This window comes from Sciurus carolinensis, chromosome 4 (assembly GCF_902686445.1).
Source record: "Sciurus carolinensis chromosome 4, mSciCar1.2, whole genome shotgun sequence".
NCBI classification, from domain to species: domain Eukaryota; kingdom Metazoa; phylum Chordata; class Mammalia; order Rodentia; family Sciuridae; genus Sciurus; species Sciurus carolinensis.
In genome coordinates, this window is record NC_062216.1 from 162523474 (window position 1) to 162543457 (window position 19984).

At 50.2% G+C, this 19984-nt stretch overlaps 1 protein-coding gene across 3 annotated transcripts in view; it reads left to right on the forward strand.

Moving 5' to 3' along the window:
- Abtb3 (ankyrin repeat and BTB domain containing 3) overlaps positions 1-19984 on the forward strand; it is a 268246-nt gene that overhangs the window by 192627 nt on the left and 55635 nt on the right. For all 3 annotated transcript variants that reach the window (XM_047551618.1, XM_047551620.1, XM_047551619.1), the window contains exon 4: positions 7152-7304. In XM_047551618.1, the coding sequence (XP_047407574.1) occupies positions 7152-7304 (153 nt within the window). The remainder of the gene's footprint in view (positions 1-7151; positions 7305-19984) is intronic.

Consider the following 19984-nt stretch of genomic DNA (forward strand, 5'->3'; position numbering starts at 1 on the left):
AGCCCTGCTGGACAAGGTGCGGGCTCTCGCCGTTTCTGTCTCGCACACTGTACTTCAGCGCTCCAGCCCCCTAAGTCACCCCCCTCAGAACGGGTGACGGGAAGGCCGAGCGTGACTGCGGTCAGTCACATGTACCAGCAGCACCATCAACAGAGGCCACCTCTTCACCTAGCGCCCCTGGTGCTTCCCCATTTCAGGCAATTTGTGTAATCACCATAAATGGGGCTGAGTTCCGCACTTGACCTTCTGACACAAAATGCTTCACTTTTCCCTGAAAAGCGTCGACCCTGCCGAAGTTGCCTTTGTTCCATGGTCCTCAAGTAGAGTGTCTGCGCACTTGGGACATTGAGAAGTGTCCTCCCTGTGACCACCCCCCAGGACTCCTCCCTGCCTCAGCCAACTCTGCATGATGGTAAAGGGGGCGGAGTCTGGCCGAGAGGGGAGCGGGCATCCTGCACAGAGTTCGTCTCACCGAGGGGTGTGCCAGCCAGGGTTCCGCAGAGGAACACCAGCAGGGTGTGGGCTGTGGATAGATAAGATGAACAGATAGCTAGATGGATGGGTGGATGGGTGGATGGGTGGATGGATAGATGGATGGAAAGATGGATGGATGGATGGATAGATGGGTGGATAGAAAGATGAATGGATGGATGGGTGGATGGATAAATGGAAAGATGGATGGGTAGATGGATGGATGGATGGATGGGTGGATGGATAGATGGGTGGATGGATAGATGGATGGATGGATGGATGGATGGATGGATGAATGGATGGATGGATGAATGGATGAATGGATAGATGAATCAGTAGATGGATGGATGAATGGATGGGTGGATGGGTGGATAGAGAGAGAAATTGATCGATAGGTGGATTGATACAGATGATCGTTGGATCAACCGATCAATCAATAAATCAATAGGTAGGTAGAGATAAATAGGTGATAATCCATCTATCGACAAGCACATAGACTATAGTTCCTGCTTTTCTTGAGAACCCTAATGTGCTATACATACACAGATTTAATTTCAGGAACTGGCTCATGAGCTGGCAAGTGGAGACCAGGGAAGAGCGGCTGTTGGCAGTCAGTCCAGGGTCCTCGGAGGCAGAATGCCCTCTTCTTTTTTTCCTCTGGTGCTGCAGATTGAACCCGGGGTGCTCTACCACTGAGCTACATCCCCAGCCCTTTTTATTTTTTATTTTGAGGCAGTCTTGCCCAGGTTGTCCTTGAACTTGAGAGCCTCCTGCCTTAGCCTTCTGAGTAGCTAGAACTACAGGTGTGCATTACTGCGCCCAACCCACCCACGTTTTGGAGGCAATCCCTTTACTCAGAGTCGACTGATTTAAATGTTGATCTTCTCCACACTGAATAAACAAATGCCTCCACAGCAATACCCGGACTAAGTGTGACCACATATCTGGGTAGTTTGTGCCCTGGGCAAGTTGACATATAACATTAGTGTTCACAGGTGTATTTTTTAAGGGTTTTTATTTTCAGGAAGATTCTAGACATTGTCATGAATTCAAAATACTCTTCAGATTAGGGGACATGTGCTTAGTCAGAAAGAACTCCCCAAGACTGAAAGAGGGCCGAGGATGGTTGGAAGACTGAACAAGAATCCCGCCACGAGGCAGAACCCACCTCCAAGACCCAAGCTGGAATCACCAGACACCAGCTTTCCCCTCGGTGGCTCGGCAGAGCGCGACCTGGGCTTCGGGCAACCTGAGGCTCCAGCCAGGTGCTTCCACCTTCCATTCGTTGTCTGCTGCCTCTGATCCCGACAGAAGCTCGGTCAGGTCTGGCCCCACATCCTCCTTTAAATACAGGAATCAAATTCACCTTCTCTGGTTTCTGGCTTAAGTCACAGTATTCTTAGGGCCTGGTTAATCAAAATGCGGTCCAGAGACCAGCAGCCCCGTCGTCACCTGGTGCTCATTAGAAATGTAGATTCTCAGGCCCTGTCCTAGACTCTCCAAAATGAAATCTACATTAAAAAAAAAAAACTACCAGGAGAGTCATGGGCACGCTCATGTTCAAGAAGCTCTGCTCACTCACCTGGAGCCCTTTCTTGGGCTCCCTCCTCTCCTGCAGGAACCACGGAGGGGGAGGGGAGGGGGGCAGCCTGACCACACTTCACACAGTAGGGCTGTCGCTATGGAAACCTGCCTGGCCACCTCTTACCTCTGCCATCTTCCTGGCTTCTGTGTCCACAGATGCAGTGAGATTACAAGTGTATTGCCATAGAAACCAACGCTGGGCATTGTCTACTATCAGCTCAGCGGCTTTTTCTTTGCTCCCCGGATCTCTGGAATGATGAGCTTCCTAAAACACAGTCAAACATCTAAACTCCTCTCCAGCCTGTGAAAGACTCAGTAAATATCAAGGACGAGAAGTCAGGCCACCTAGTTTGTAAAGGGAAGTCTGTAGCAACTGCGAAGGTTTGCTTCGGTTTGCAAAGAGGGTGGGGACAGGCTTCTGTGTCCCTCCTACAGGGAGCTAGGCCTTTTCCTCCATCCAGCTGGGATGGTGATGCCAGAAACAGGGTTGGTGATAAGAATTTACTGAAGCCGGGCACAGTGGCGCACGCCTGTAATCCCAGCGGCTCAGGAGACTGAGGCAGGGGGATCGCGAGTTCAAAGCCAGCCTTAGCAACTTAGCGAGGCCCTAAGCAGCTCAGTGAGAACCTGTCTCTAAGTAAAAAATAAAAAGGGCTGGGGAGGTGGCTCAGTGGTTAAGCACCCTTGGGTTCAGTCACTGGTACAAAAAACTAAAAAATAAATTTAAAAAACTTAGCAGTTTCTTGGGTCCAGGAGCCAGAACCATACATCACCTTGTTCTTACAATAACACTCTTACTTGTTCCCTGTGTCTGTGAAAAAAAAACTTGCCACAAATGTGGAGGCTTAAAACAGCACAGAACAACTCTCTTGTTGTTCTGGGGGTCGGAAGTCCAAGATCAGATGCACTGGACTAAAGTCAAAGGTCGGCAGGCCAGAACCTCCCGGAGGAGCTGGGGAGAATCTGTTTCTAGCTTCTGGAGGCCGCCTGCCTTCCTTTCAGCTCCTGACTCCTTCCCTGCAGGATTCCTGCGTCAGGTGTCCGGAGCCCCCTTCCTCCTTTGGCCTTCTTGCCTCCCTCTTGTAAGGATCGCTGGGAGTGTACTTGGGTCCACCTGTCTAATCTGGAATACCTCAAGATTCTTAACTTAGTCTCATGTGCAAAGTCCATTTTGCCAGATAAAACAAAACACATTTTGCCAGGTAAAATACGGGTTCTAGTGATGAGGATGTGGACATCTTTGGGGGCCATTATTCAGCCTCTGAAGTAGACACTGTTACTATCCCCGTTTTTCCAATGAGAAAATTGCATTCCGTGATCCACTATGTCTTAGTCCATTTTTGCTGCTGTAACAAAATACCACAGACTGGCTAATTTATAAACAGTCGGTTCTGGAGACTGAAAGTCCAAGGTCAAGAGACCAACAGTATTGGTGTCTAGGGCCGGCTGCTCTCTTCCTCCAGAGGGAGACGGTAGTGTCCTCACTTGGTGAAAGGGAAGGAGGGACAAGAGCGCACTCTGCTCAATCTCTAATCCCAGTCAGGAGAGTGCAGCCCTCATGACTGGATCGGGATCGCCTCCCAAGGCCACACCTCCTTGCTGGGGACTTAGTGTCAACATGAAGTTTGGGGGAGACACAGACATTTAAACCATAGCACACAGCCCCCAGGGGGAAACTGGAGCCCAGCTCCTGGCCTGTCTGTGTCCTTGGCCCAGGCTCCTAACCTCCGTACTGCACGGCCTCCAGGGACCATTGTCCACTATTACCACTGTCCGAGTCTGCCATCTCCCCCTGCTCATCCCAGGCAGGGGCTAACCAAGACGGTTTGCCCTAGAATTCCTAGGGGAGCCACTGTGCAATGCAGGTGCCCAGGCCCCACCCCAGATTCTCCTGAACCAGGACTTGGAGTGTGAATTCAGGGTCTTTGCAAAACAATGAGCTCCACAGGCTGCTTCCAGGGTTCAGTGGATACTGACATCAGACTAAAGCAGGTAGCCAGTGGAGCACGGTGCCCTTAGGAAATATTCAAAGAGAATGCAATATTCTTTTTCCTGAGCATTCTCCACCCTCTCCTTGACTCAAGGCCCTAGAATTCTTTCCCATCTCCAACTCCTCCAAATAAAACATCACAAATAATGCTGGTTTTCCCCTTCTGAGCAGACAAGATAAGAAGATTTTTTAATGAGTTGCTGGCAAAGAATTCATGAGCTCATAAACTATTGAGGTCAGAGTGACTAAAAGAGATGATGTTGAAAGAAGAGAATAGGTACATAGAAAATTCCAGAAGAGGCCAGACCCCCGGGGTTCAAGCTTTCTTATTCTGGGGCTCGCCAGCTGTCTTGGTAAAGGCGTTCCTTCCGTGGACAGCTGCAGAGCCTCTCTCTGCTTCTCTTTGGTTTTCTTCAGGTACCGCTGTGTACCCTGGGCCTCTGACATGAAAGGCAGCAGCCCAAGGGCAGTTCAGTGAGAGAGAGACAGCTCCCCAGGGACTGGGGGTCATGGGCTGCACTTCTGGGGGACCACTGAGTCAAGGAAGAAGGGGTGTACCTCTAAAAAACAACCCAGAGAGGAGTGCTCTTTGCTCTTGGGGCTGGTTTCCGATGGTGATGGAGACTCAGTGACAAAAATAAGTTCCACATCACCCCAGACAGTAGAATCCAATTCAATTTCAAGTCAGTGTGTGTTTATTGAGTGCCTGATTCAGTTTAGGTGATGGAGAAAGTGAAAGAATGAAGGAGACAGCCTAAGTAGCAGGCAGATGCAGGCGGAAATTCCCTAGGAGCTGCTCCACAGGTCTGTGGGTCCAGGAACTCCATTTTATTAGTTTCACCCAGTAAGAAATTGGTAAGTCAATCTGTTTCATGGACAAATATTTATTAAGTGGCTCCAGACACGGTCCTGCAACTGTAGCTATAGTAGTGGCCTGAGCGGTCCCAGGTCCCTGCTCTTGTGGAGTTTACCCACCAACGGGGCATCTGCAGGGCCAAAGAGTCTTCTGCTGGGTCCACGTGGGGCAGAGTTATGGGGACAAATGTTTAGAAGAGGTGGGATTTGAACTACGGTTTGAAGGTCCAGTGGGACTGGAGGCCCTGCGCACAGGGAAGAGAGTGCATGGCCAGGCGTGAGCATGGCATGGCACTGGGGCTCCGTGACCAAATCAGTTCCCCCAGGGTAACGAGCGCCGGGTGGGTAACAGGGTGCATGCTGGGAAGCTGGACAAGAGAATACTGGTATCACAAGGGGTTACCGGCTGCGTAGTCAAATATTTGGGGTCTGACTCCCAGCTCTCACATCCGTGTGATCCCCGCATGTTTCTGAACCTCAATAACTCCCATTCTCCATCTGTGAAATGGGCACGCTCACAGCTAGCTCGGAGCTCGGCCCTGTACTTGGATGAGATCATGAATGGAGTTAACTGGGAGGAATGTAAAAGGCTAAACTGGTGCACCTTAGAAGCATCCTGTACATAGGTCTGACTCTCTGACTCTGCCACCAAGAACTTTATGACATCTGTTTATCACAGTGGGTCAGCTCCAATGGCAGCCATGCTGAGCTGAGTGGCAGTCCCAGGGCAAGGGGGAAGACCACAGAGGTGCCTGGAACCTGTATGGATCCCCTGGTCTCCTTAAATTGTGCTCCCTAGCGCCCCCTTGCTTCAGTCAAGTCCAGGCCCTGCTGAATGGCAGGCCATCTTTTGGGTCTGCATGGTGCATTTCTCAATCAGAATCGTACAGGCTGCTTGTTAAAACTGTATTCTTGGGCTGGGGAGATAGTTCAGTTGGTAGAGTGCTTGCCTCGTAAGCACAAGGCACTGGGTTCAATCCCCAGCACCGCAAAAAAAAAAAAAAAAAAAAAAAAAAAAAAACCTGTATTCTTGGACCCTATCCAATCAGCATCTCAGGAGCTAGGGCCAGCATGTTAGCGCCTGTCACCTGACTCCCAGGCCCTCCCACAATTACATTAGAGTATAAGTTCTTTAAAGGTATTCCCAGGCCAGCAGCATCAGAATCAGGAACTGGCTAAAAATGCAAGTTCCTGATCTACTAATTCAGAAACTGGGGGTGGGACCATCCTGATCTACTAATTCAGAAACTCTGGGGGTGGGACCAGCAATCTGTATTTTAACAAACCCTCCAGGTAATTTCTATGCACACTAAATTTGCATGGTTGGTATTAAAAACTACTGTTGCTTTTTCCACCCTGGACCAACTAAATCAGAATCCTGGGGTAGGACTAAAATATCAGTGTTTTTAAAAAGCCCCTGTCCCCCTAGTAAGCCTAGCATGAGGACAGCGTTTATAATCACTAGAAGGAATAGAAAGACAGATATGTTACACACATACAATGCATACAGACACTGAGGAAGTAATGCTTGTCCAGAGCGACGTCTCAGTCGATGCCTGCAACAATCTGGACCCCACCAGACCACCACCATATTCCACTGGCAGGTGAGACACCTGAGGCTCCCAGTTTCAGGGATGTGACCAGGATCCCAAGAGTCCAGCTTTCCTGGGCCACCGACGGGCCTGGCTTCCTGGGAAAGGTGGTTCTCTATACCTTTGCCAGATACCACAGCCTTTTGGCAACCGGTGCTTGGGTAAGGATGAGCCCTGCGTGAGTTCCAGAGGGTGTGAGGAAGCAAGCTGGGGATGGAGGAGAGATTTAGAGGACACCTTAGAACTGGGCCCGAGTCAGGAGCCTCAAGAACCCTGGCACCGGCTGCGCACCAGCTTTCTGCTGGCTCCAGACCTTGTGCTTGGGGCTTTAAGTGACTCATCTCCTTTACGTTCACATGATGCGGAGAGGGATAGTATTCACAGCCTAGCTACATCGTAGGCTTCCGTGGTCACAGGGTCCCCGTTTTACAGATGAGGAAACTGAGGTCCAACGATTCTGGAGAGCCTGCCCCGGGGTCACCGGTGGGGTCGGGATGTCTCCGAAGACTCTCCCACTTCTCGGGAAGTCAGAGGCAGGGTCTCCAGGGAAGCGGGGTGGCGGGGGGCCAGGAGGAGGGGTCGACCACGGCAGGGGAGGGGCCGAGCGACAGCCACTGCCGCCCTAACGGCGCGTCCCCGCATGCCTCCACCCGCTGCAGGCCCTTCCTCGTGCTGCCGCCGCTGATGGAGTGGATCCGGGTGGCCGTGGCGCACGCCGGCCACCGCCGCAGCTTCTCCATGGACAGCGACGACGTCCGCCAGGCGGCCCGGCTGCTGCTGCCCGGCGTGGACTGCGAGCCGCGCCAGCTCAGGTAGGGCCGCGGGGCGCGGGCGGGCGGGTGCGGGGCGCGGGGCGCGGGGCTCCGGGCGCGCGGCGCTTCCACCTCCCCTGCGGGCTGCGGGCGCCCTGCGCCGCACGCGTCGCCGTCGCCGTGACTGTGGCGGAGACACCGCTGGTTTAAATGGCAGACGCGGGCTGGACAGGGAGCAGGTCGGGAGTTCCCGGGATGAAAGGAGCGCAGCGTGGCCGTTCGGATTCCGGGCCGCGGGGATGGCCTGGGTCCGGTGTCCTTCCTCTGTTCTTTCTGTTCTGTTCTCCTCCCTTCCCTCCCTCTGCGCCTCCCTCTCAGTAAAACAGGGTCTTCCCGTCGTTTTCTGACCAAATCTTGCAAATACATTTTCTGGCTGGGCGAGACAGTCCTGTGCTTCCCCACGTGGGGAACCGAGGGGCCTCTGCGTTCCGCCCCCCATGTACCCAGGTCTCCCCTCCAGCAAGGTGGGGACTACTCATGGGCTGCTGAAGCCCCTCTGCCCGGGGGCTCATTTTTATCCAAAGCAAAACAAGTGAAATGATTCGCTTCAGGTGAATCATACCTGTCTCCAAATGCAAAAAGCACAGAAACCCAATTGTGTGTCCAGGGGTACACGAGCGCCCCCGGACCCCTGGAGCTGTTTTCTGGGATCATTATCATCCTTTTCAAATCTTCAAATCCCTGCCGCCCACCTGATGAGAAGCTGCCCTCGCTCCAGTTTGTCTGACCTGATCACAGGCCAGGCTTCGGGATTTCTGCCTTTCCAGGATCTGACTGGGGTTCCGCAAGGAAATCAAGGGTTCGCATTATAAAACATGGCCCAAGAACACAAAAGGGACTGATCCATCTTGACTGCTAGCTTTATGGAATGTTTGCCATAAGCTGGACCCTGTTTTAAGTGCTTTACATGGATTAATATCTAACATTCTCCCAAATCCTATCAAGTAGATGATTATTATACCCATCTCAAAGACATGGAAACTGAGGCCCTAGGTTAAGTGATATATCCAAGGTCACTAGGCTAGTAAATGCTCAGGATATGAATTCAGATAGCCAGACCCAGGCCTGTATTCTAACCACTGAGCTTCTCTGCCTTCAGGTTTTCTCTTTCTAGGTGGTTTCTAGCTGACCACCATGCCTTACACCTTAGCATCTAGAAAAAATAGTCATCTCGGGGAGAGGCTGAAAGCGGCCATTTAGTGAGCAGGTACTATGTGTCAGTTATCAGCTGCAATAAGACATTTGTACTCATCTCCTGGCTCCTTAAACCCCTGCAACAGCCCCTTGAGGTTAGCATAACCTTCCCATTTTACAGATGAGGAAGCCGTTGGTGGGCAGTTTGTAGGTGGAGGTGCCAGGAAGAGAGCCTAGAGACTTTAGGCCAAAACCCAGCCTCTGCCCCCAGACTCTTCTGCCTCCTGTTTACTAGGGTGGCACCCTACCCACAGCTCACTACCCGTCCCCCTCACTGCCCCCAGCTCCAGCCTGGGGTACCCTTGGGTCTCCAGCCTTCCTGGTTGCAATAAACCCCGAACTGCTGCAGGATGGGAAACTTAAGATGTTTCCTTTATGTTTACTGACAAAGTATTCTTTGTTTTTCATGCTCTCAGAAGTCACAGCCCAAGGTTAGGAGCCTGGGCTCCAGAGTACCATTGCCTGGGTCCAAATGCCACCACCACAATTAATTAGCTGTACGACCTTGAGCAAGCTAGTTAACCTCTCTGGACCTTAATTGCCTCATCAGTAACATGGGGATATTATTAGCAACCCCTCTCAGAGGTTAGTTCTTGCACAATGTAAGGTCATGAAGGCGAAACCTCCACACAGACAACCCCCAAAGGGAAATAAGTAGGGACCCAAAGTCTCCACCACCACAAAATCACAATAGAGGCTCAAACTTAGGTATATACCTTTATAGTTTTGGAAGACCTTTAACTTTTTCTAATATGAGCCTCAAAATAAATATTGTTGACCAGACAAGTAATGCTGCCCCATTTTACAGAGGAGAAAATCAAGGCCCAGAGAGATTAGATAAAGCTCAGTATCACACAGATACTAAGTGAAAGAGTCAGGAGCTGGATATCAAACCAGGTACCCATAAGTAGAACCACACTGGCCCTTTACATCCGGGGGTTCAACCAGCCGCAGACCAAAAGTATTTGAGGAAAGAATTCTGTCTGTATTGAACACGACCCGGTGACTTCTTCTTGTCACTATTACCTAGACATGACAGTCTAACAGCTGCTTGCATTCAATTCTTCATTGCACAAGGCATTATAAGTAACGTAGAGATCATTTAAAGTGCACAGGAGGATGGTGTTGGTTACATCAAATGCTATACCATTTTATAGAAGGGACTTGAGCATCTGGGGATTTGGATAGCCACAGGGGATCCTATGGGTTCAAGGGATGGACGATGTATAACTTTTCTGGTTCCCCACCCTAGACCTAAACAGTCCTCTCAGAGGACACTGGTAGCTCTTCTAGATGGTTCTGTTCCTCCTCAGAATTCCCTAGACCAAACGTGAGCCCCGGGGAGCTATCCATCTCTGTGCCCTCCTCCAGCAGAGCATGGTCTAGTGACCACGGGTGTGTCATTCTGACAGTCACACGGAGGATTCTGTCTCTCATCTATCCAGTTTGAGGCCTCGGCCCTGGCATATGGGATGTGAGTGTGTTAAGCTTAGAATTCAGAATGCACAGGGGAGCAAAGGGGCAGATTCACAGGGGGCCCTGGGCTCCTTTGACTCATTCATCTCTCCATCCTTGACTCATGTGTCTCCTGAATGACAACTCGTATATAGAAAATGTACTTGTTGACTGTTCAAGCTAAACTTTCATCAAATCATTTCCAAAGATTTGACATCATTTTCAAAGAGAACTGAAAGACCGTTGACCCTCCAAACCTGCAGGTTCTGAATCTACAAATTCAACCAACTACGGATCAAAAACATTTTCAATTTTTTTCTGTTCTCAATATGCACAGATTCGCTATTCCCTAGATAGCATAGTGCAACAACTATTTACGCAGCATTTACATTGTACTAGGTATTAAAAGTAATCTCAAGATTATTTAAAGTACACAGAAGGATGCTCACTGGGTTACATGCAAACACTTTGCCATTTTTATATGAGGGATTTGAGCATCTGCAGATTCTGGTATTCTCAGGGTGTTCCCACAGAGACCAAGGACCACTGTATAGTGTTCTGTTAGCTTTCCTAAACAGTAAGTGTAAGACTTACAGTTACATTAATTTTTTAAAAATCAGTATATGAGAAAGGGTACTTATTTTTCAGTCTGGTCAATATATATATATATATATGTGTGTGTGTGTGAATATATGTATACAGATTATATATATATATATATATATATATATATATATATATATATATATATATTCCAATCTCTTTTAATGTGATGTGAACAATGACTGTCTCCATTTTGCAGGTTACAGGATCAGACATCCAGCAAAAACACTAGGGACCCACTCTGGGCCTTATTATAACTGACCATGTGGCTTGTCCACAGCCATCTGCAACAACTTGTGCAAAACAGATGCATTACCCCATTTTACAGATAAGAAGGACAAGGCTTATGGGGGTTATGGAACCCCCACCCCAGGTCACTCACTGCGGTGAGGCAGACAGGTCTAGAATGCAGGACTTCCCCAGAGGCGACGGGAATACAGCCTCCTCCTTTCTCTGTCTTCCTACTCGCCCAACCTAGAAGTTAGCAGGTGGGCTCCTGGTTCTGAGTCAGAGCCGAGTTCCCCCGCCTGAACATAAGCAGGCCAGGAAAGTGAGGGTCACTTGGCGCTCTAACAAATGCGGGAAAGTGGCCTTGGCCACTGGAGTGTCAGTGACTTTAGCAAATGTAATTGCCAACCAGCTGGCGGAGGCTTCCTGGAGGGAGGCAGCCTGGACACCAGCCGGGAAGGAGCAGGAGTCAAGGATCCCCAGGTCTGGCACTCGTGCTGCCATTGATTTTCAGAGCGACCTTGGTCAAATGCTGCAGGAGCTCTGCCTTTGTCTCCACTTAGCGACAGCAGAGCCTCACCATGGTGATCAGGTGTTCAGAGGGATGCCGTTCTGTGTGGCTGCAGCTTCTGAGCCAATGGGGTGACCCATTTATTCTTCCTTAATCAAAGTATCAGGTAATCTCAACGTGGCGAGGCCAGCTTTGTTTCCTCTCTTTCTTTGGGGGGTGGGGGAGTGGAGGAGCGGCGGGGGGAAGGACAGAATGGCTAATACCCCTTGGCAGGAGTCCTTCTTTCCTTAATTACGGGTTCTGAAACTCTTCAGGAGTTGCAAAAATAAATGCTGGTTTTTCCCCTCATGTTTGTAAGGAGCAGTTTTTCTCTTCTGGAGTGTGACTGTGTCGATAGAGAAGTGGTAAGGGGTAGTACTGTCCTCCCTCAGCTGATCAATGGCACCTATCAACAGGATTTGGGGGCCCTTGGAACCCTGAAAATGGCCAATCTTTTTGCAGGTGTTTCAGACCAGAATTTGAGCTGTCCCCGGATGGAAAAGCCCAGGGTGATAAGGGGCAGCATTTTAGAAGGGACGCGGGGGACCTGGGTCACTGCGTTCCTGCCTTGGCTTCTCTGTGGTGTTCATTAGCACCTAATCAGTGCCAAACTCCACTCAGATGCTGCCACCTAGGCCTGCTGCTTTCTCAGGTGACCTTGAGCAAGTCACTTCACCCATGGCACAGGGCTTGCTTCGTCTTCTGTAAAGATGGGAGTGGCCACCGCTCCCTGGGCTGGGACCGCTGCAGGAGGTCAGGGATGAATGAAATAAACAGGTGGCACCATGGACCAACCTACTTTCAACCCCTCCCAGGTCTCCTGGGCACCTCCTGAGTCTGATGGGTTTATTATTTGTTGAGTGTGGGCCCAGCTGGGTGATGGCGGCACCCAACAGCCCTGGTCCTGAAACGCTGCCCTGTCATGACAGTTGGAAGTTCAGGTTCATTGTCAGGCAGGTCTGGGGTGCCGATGGCCTGTGGCGCCCACTCAGGAAAACCCCTGGGGCTCTCTGAGAAGATCATCCAGACCAGGGGAAGTCTGACGTTGGCACCCCACAGCCCTCCCTCGGAATGTGTGGAGGTTGGTTCCAGGACCCCCATGGACACCAATATCTGTGATGCTCAAGCCCCTTATATAAAATGGCATAGAGGCGACGTAACTGCATATCCCGTGTACTTTAAGCCCTCTAAATTGTCACGTTCCTCACACCATGTCAGAGCTGTGTGACTTGTTAAACAGTATTCTGTGGAGAATAAGGACAAGAACAAGTCTGCACGAGTTCAGTCCAGGTGCAGGTGTTTCCCTAAGTATTTTCAGTCCGTGGTTGGTCAAAGCCACAGACCCACGAATCCAGAGGGCCACAGTGCCTCCCACGCCCTCCCGGGCTCTAGGCAGTACCAGATCTTGTTCTGAGCTGGGAGGAGACCATCCTCCTTGTAGGAGGCAGGCAATGAACAGTCATGAGCAAAAGAGTGACAGTGTCGCAGAGTCCGAGCGCCCCAGAGAAAGAGCAGGGCGAGGGGCGGAGGTGACCCAGGACGAGAACAGATCAGGTGTTCAGAGGGCGCCTCAGGACCTGAGGGAGAGTGACATGTCCTGCTCCTGCCTTAAATGAATATTTGACCAGGGGCCTAGGGAGAAAATAGGTGGCGGGGAGAGCGGGTGCGGAGGTGTATCCCTGGGTCATGTCCACGCACACTCCTGAAGCCTGACCTTGGGCCTCCCTGTTCTCTCCCCCAGAAGGTCCCCTGCAGAGGCTGAGCACCTGGGCCCGCGCAGCGCGCCATGGGGCCCTGGAAAGCTCCTGGCCTTGAGTCTGCTCTCACCTCTCCCCTGTGTCCTTTTCCTTCCCTGCCCCGGATGCATCTCACTGCTCCCCACGGACTCTCAGCTGGGCTGCCGTGGGATGCAGCGGGAGACACCAGCCCCTTCTTCACCTCCGGGAGACATCGGCCCCAGGCTGCAGGCCCCGTGGTGACCCAGTTGGAGCCACTGCCTCCCCCGCACTGATGTCAGTGCATTTGCGCCTCCTGGAAGGCAAGGGAACTGCCTTCCCGGCCCCAGGGAAGTCACTGGGGCATAACTGTCCTCCCCAGCAGGGTCAGGGACAGGACACAGAGCCTGCTGAAGGAACCCAGCAAGCCCTACTGAGAGCCTACCATGTGACTGGCCTACTATGTGCTCGGCTGCACAGAGAGGTCCAGGTGACTGCTGACAACTGTCAGTAAAGATCTAGGAGGAGGGCGGGGGAGCTAGCGGCCACCTCCCTGCGAAGTGCTATTTGATCTGTTTCCTGATAACTAAACAGGAACCATCAGGTGGAGAAGTGAAGGAAGGAGATAGGGAGAAAGGACTTTAGAGAAATAAGTCCACGCAGGGGAACATGCCCAGGCGTCCAGGTGGGACTGCGCGCTGGAGGACGCGCGGGGATCCCGAGAGAGCGCACGTCCTAACAGACGCCAAGAGCTTGGGCCCAGCTGCTGGCTGCAGAGCTGAGAGCAGGGCCAGATTTGGCCCAGAAGGGTCCCGCATGCCATGCCAAAGGACTCTGACGATCTGCAGGAGGGAGGAGCCGGTGCAATTTTAAGCAGGGAAGTGACATCAGAGTTATATTTTTTAGAAAGAGTTGCCTGCTGGCCACATGGAAGATAGACCAAGGTGGCTGGGTCCAGGGACACTGGGGTCCAGTGATCCAGGTGAGATGCTGGCAGCCAGATTGAAGGCAGAAGGGGAAGATGGAGAGAGGAGGAAGAACCCGAGAGATGCAGAGAAGGGAGAAGTGGCATCAGTGTGGAATGCCAGAGTGAGGGAGTGACGAGTGTCCAAAACGGCCCCTTGGGCGGGGGGAGGGCTGCTGTCGTGTGACTGCGGGTCCAGTTTCGGGTGGAGGTGGCTGGGTGGTGAGATTTGAACAACAGCGTGAACAGACCCAAGGCCCCAGACCTGGACACCTTCAAGATGATGAATTTTATGTAGATTTTATCACAATAAAAAAGAATGGCCCTGTTGTGTCTTCAAATGAGAAAAACCACACGGAGCGGTGTGTAAGATGTCACCTTACGTGATAGATACACATGTGTATTCATGGTGGGGCCTAAGCCAGCTCTGGAGGGGCAGACACAAAACAAATAACCCCATTAGGTGATGTGCATTCCCCATACGGCACCATGAATCCCGCTATTAGGTATAATTATAATGCACCAATTAATGAAGGAGCCCGGCCCAGAGCTGCCTCTCGGGAGGGCTGGAAGCTGGGCATGGCAGTGTGGCAGGGCTGCAGAGACAGAGCTGCTCTGCCTGGGGCACTTCAAACAACGGATGTTCATTGTCTCACAGTTCTGGAGGCTGAAAGTCCAAGATCCAGGGGCCCGCAGGGCGGACTCCCTCCAAAACCTCTAGGGAGGAGCCTTCCTGTCCGCCAGCTCCCAGAACCCTCCGCATGGCTCAGCTGTGCCACTCCAGCCTCCGTCTCCGTGTCTGCGTTCACTTTCCATCTTCTTCTCAGGACAGCGGTCACAGTAGCCTAGGGCCCACCCTAAGCACCTGGTACCTTTTTTGGAAACATAAGTTAATCCATGTTGACAGGGAGGAAAGGCTGGAGGGAAGTGCCCAGGCTGTCGGGGTTGCCATCTGGGTAGGTGTTCTCTATTCCACTCACCAAGTTCTGTGGCAGAAACTGACCCTGGGCTGGGGCTGGGGCTCAGTGGAAGAGCGCTTGCCTAGCACGAGCGAGGCCCTGGGTTCCGTCCCCAGCATCAAAAAAGAAAAGGAAAACGGGTTCTGGAGTGGCCAGCTTGGGAACATGTGCAGCCAGGGTTGCTTTCTACAAGGGCAGGAGAAGTAGCAATGGGCTGGGTCTGGAAAGTGTGTTGTTCAAGCACATGAGGGTTCTCCTCGGCCTTCTCTGCTGGAGCAGGGTTGGCAGGGAGTAGGCCCTGCCCAGACTCTTCTTAAAGACGAAGCAGAGCACAGTGGTGAGGAGCACTGGCCTTGCAGCCAGGTGACCTGGATTCCAACCCTGGCTGGACCACTTACTCTTCGTGTGACCTTAGGCAAATAATCACACCCACTGGGCCTCAGTTTCTGTATCTATAAAATGGTGACAGTAATATACCCACTTCTTAAGATTGTGGGGAGGATTAAGTGAAATAATTCGTACACAGCACTCAGAACAAGGCTTGTGCTGTAGTAATGCACGTTGAAGATTACCTGTCGCCCTCATTTCCTCCCCTCTGGACCGTGCAGGTCAGGAGAGCGAGGGACCAGTGTGGTGGCACACCATCGGGAAGTGGTTTGTAGCTCAGGGTTGAGTCTGCGGTGTCCTAGACCTGTTGTCACTGCTGGGAGGTCGGTCCCCAGGGTGCCGGAAGAAAATCGGCCAGGGATGGCTGCCTTGGGAGCCACTGTCCCCACCTCTGTGATTCCAGAGTTCTTCTGTGTGACTCACCTCTGAAGTAAAAGATTCCGAAGGCCAACATTGGCTGGAGTCCCAAACCATGTCCAGAGCAATTGAGTCCCCATGGATGGGGTCACTAAGGGAAGAGAGGACAGACAGGGAGGAGGATATGTCCAAACAGCAAATGTGGCCCCTGATTAACCGGGCCTTGTTCCAAGTGAGCAGAGGTTTGGGGAGCTACTAAGGGCATGCAGTGTTCTGAAAGAAAGGGTCACAGCTTGGACTTTTATTTAAGACAAGTGGCTCTTCTTTGGGACTGGGGCAGAAATCGGTTACCTCATTTGTGGGGCTAGGGGCAAAGCTTAGGCCGGGTAATTCTGTCCAATAATGAATGAATGAGCCCAAGGCTATCATGAAGTGCATCGGTGAACAGACTGGGCTTTTCCTAACCTCATCCGGATGTAGGAAGGCTTCAAGGTGAGACGCTGGGAGGCAGATGAGAAGTCGGCAAGACCTCAGAAAAGAGCTGTCTTAACCAAGGAAGCCTTGGTGGCGGGGGCGGATTCTGGCAAACAGGTGCCATTACAGTCATGGGTGTGGATGAGATTACCCCAAGGAAGGGGCTGATGAAGAGGAGGCACCCTGAGACAGGGAACAGTGGTCCCAGGTCAGAGAAGAGCCTGCGGAAGCTGAGGGGCAGGCACAGGCACCAAGGAGTCTAAGAGGGACAGGGGTCACCAGCTTCCAGAACTGAGACGCTGCAGAGGAGACGCGGGCTGAAAAGAGGCCACTGGCCCTGGCAGAAGGGAAGTCATTAGTGCCCCTCACAACAGCACTTGAGCAACAGCCTGGTGTGGGCGGAAACCAGACCGCAGGCCACGGACAGTTTGCCAACACTTGGAATTGTTTCCAGCCTTTCAAAGTGTCAAAACCAAAACAGAAACACATTTGGTGCTACAGCCTCGCAGAGAACTAGCTCTTAAGTAGCATTGCGGCTCCTTTCCAAATCAGGGCTTCCAATCCAGGCCGACAGGATGAGGGTCTGTTGTTTGCCGCATGGGATTTGGCTTCCTGAGAAACAGAGATTGATTGATTGATCTACTTATTTGGGAGACCCGCTCTTGATTGTATTAGATTTCTACCCAACATGCGTATTTCCTCACCTACCAGCAAACCTCCCAAGCTCTAGTTTAAAGGATTAGTTACTCGGGGTCATTATCTTTCCCTGGCAATTAGTGACCAGGACTTACTGCAAAGTCAGGTACCTAGCACAAAGAGCTCTGTAAAAAGCCAGGGCAGAGGTGTGTTTGCCGACCACGAAGTACTCCCTGAAGTTCGCAGGCCTCACCACAACACTGTGTAGGCGCCATGTTTCCAAAGCACGCTGTCCTTTCAGCCACCATTCTGTCACCTTCCGGAAGGAGTGGGTCCAGCTCTGAAAGTCATTCAGTTTTGCAGTCAGACATTCAGTGTGCAAAATGACAGTAACACCCTGACCTGTGGGGGAAACTGAGGCATGGAGCGCGTGAAGGAAATAAGAGTAGCTCCGACTCATGTCTCTTAAATCTCTGCAAAATGACAGAACAATCAAGAGCCTGCATGAACCAGGCCCCGGCCCAGGTGTTTCTTGTGCACCCTCCGTTCAGCTCTCCCAAGCCCTCTGAGGGGCCCCTCCCCTGCCTACCCCTGCAGAACCTGACCTCCAGGAGATGAGGAAACCTGCCCACAGTGATATGAAGAAGGTGACCCATCTGGAACTTGAACCCGGTCTGCCTGACTCCAAAGCCCACATTCCTTTATTAGCAAGGCAGCTTCAGTCAAAGACTCGAGGGAAATGTGAAAGTCACCTTTGCGACAGACTCACAGGTTTCTGTTGAAAGTCTCAGTCAGTCACCAGCCCTGGATCCTTTTAGGAATTCAGATGCACCTGTCGGCTTTGGCCAATGCCAGAACGCCCTGAGAAGACTTAAGACAGAAATATCCTACCACGTGGTCTAGAGAGAGGAGAGACAGGCTCAACTGTGAATCCCGCCACTGTAAATCAGAACCACACCCAGGTATGCATTTCATACCCCTCAGGTGGCAAAAAAAATATGAAAAAATCTGATAATACCAGATTTGAGTAGTGAGAATTCTTAAACACCACCAGAGGGGACTCTGAATCTACTTTCAAGTAAACTTGAAAACACATAATTCCACTCCTATGTCTACACCTTAGAGAAACACTTCTATATGGAAATAAGGAAACATGTACAAAGATGTTTATAGGCACAGTGTGTATAATAGTGAAAGAGAGAAATAACAAGCTTTCTCTAGGCAAATGGATAAATTATGGTATGTTCATTTAACAGAAAGCTAAGTGGCAATGAAAATAAATGAACTAGAACTTTACGTTACTACGTGGCCAACTCCCAAATACTGTGCAAAAAAAAAGAACAAGTTGGAGAAGATTTATGAAAAGTTTGCCAACATGCAAAAGAGAGCTTCTATGTTGTTAGGAATTTGTGGATATTTAGTAAAAAGTAGAACGCGTGCATAGGGATGGTAAAGATCAAATTCAAAAGAGAAGGTCCTGTTGGGAAGGTAGAATCCAGAGAACTGTGTAAGGACCTTTGTTCACACATGTGATGCTTTATTTTTTTGTCTTTGTTGAATGATCAACATTGCAGGTGGTCATTGTATTGGTCTATATTTTATATGTGTCTAAAATGATGTGTTAATGATCAAAGTTATCTACTTAGCCAGTGTTTGCTACAGCATGTTCAGAAGGCCAGTTCTGGGATATTAATAAGCATTAAAAAAACATGTTAAGAGGTTTGATGAATTTGGGAAACCTAGCTTAAATGAAATTAAACAGGTTCTAAAAATTCTCAGATCTTTTAACATACTTCTTATAAATTTCAAAGAGAAGGCTATTCTATTACATATTTGAACAGAGCAGGGATCAGCAAACTCCAGCCTCCTGTTCCCTCTTTTTTATAAAAAAAGTTGTATGTGAAAACAGTCACACCTATTTTTTAGTATGTTCCATGACTGCTTTCCCCTACAGTGGTAGAGGTAAGTAGCTATGAGAGAGCTCATGTGGCCCACAAAGCTTAAAATATTTACTATTCCATCCTTTACAGAAAAAAGAGTATCTTAGGAGGCTGGGGTTACAGTGAGTATATTTTGGGATCATAACAGTGGAATTTTGCGCTCCTACCTCAGGAATTTGTTTAGCCATTAAAGTTGTTATTAAAGAAGACCATCAGCTCTTCCTAGAATTTCTTGGAGGATGTTGTATGCTCTTGTCTTTGAATCTGTAGCACCTAGCACACTAGTTGGCTATCCTCAATGCTTCCTGTGTGCGTGACTGAGTTGATTTAAATTTAAAAGACATTTGTGGAATGGATCATTTAGAATATAAATTTGTTAGCTGCACCAGATAGGCAGAATACCTTGGCTTGAAGAAGACAGGAGGTTAGGGGTTAGGATTGTGGCTCAGTTGTAGAGTGTTCACCTAGCACATGTGATGCAGTTCAATCCTCAGCACCATATATAAATAAACAAATAAAGGTATTATGTTCATCTACAACTAAACATTATTAAAAAATAAATAAATAAATAAAAAAAGACAGGAGGTTAAAATTTTCCCTCATGCAGTAATCCAGATGTAAGAATTCTGGGGCTGTTGCAGCAGCTCCAAAAGGTCAGAACCCAGACCCCTTCCCTCTTGTTGCTCTGCTATCCCTTGGTTGGTTCCTTCCTCTGCATGCCCCACCCAGCAGGCCACATGGGATGGTATCCAATGGGATGAAGGAAAGTGGAAGGCCAGGGCAAGACCCAGAAGTTACACACATCACTTCCTATTGGCCACCACTTAGTCATGTGACCCTACATAGCTGCAAGGGAACCTGGGAAATGTAGTCTTTCTCTGACATCCATGTGGCCAGCTAACACTCCAAGTCCTACAACAAAGAAGATAAGGGACTCGAGGACAGCAATCGGTCTTTGCCAGAAGGGATGCTTTGAGAGCTCACATCCTTAAACAGGGGTGACTCCTTTCTCTATAGATAGACCCAGTTTGTCACTCTCCTTTATCACAAGCCATGGTGCTGCTTCATCGTTGGCTACTAACGTGACAAGACACTCAGATATGAGCACGAGATCTGTTCTCCTGGGTGTTTGTAGCTCTTGCTCTTGAGAAAAATATTTTTAAACATATTCAAACAAAGGCAGAATTTCTGTCTTTTCTAGGAGGCAAAGGCAGTGGG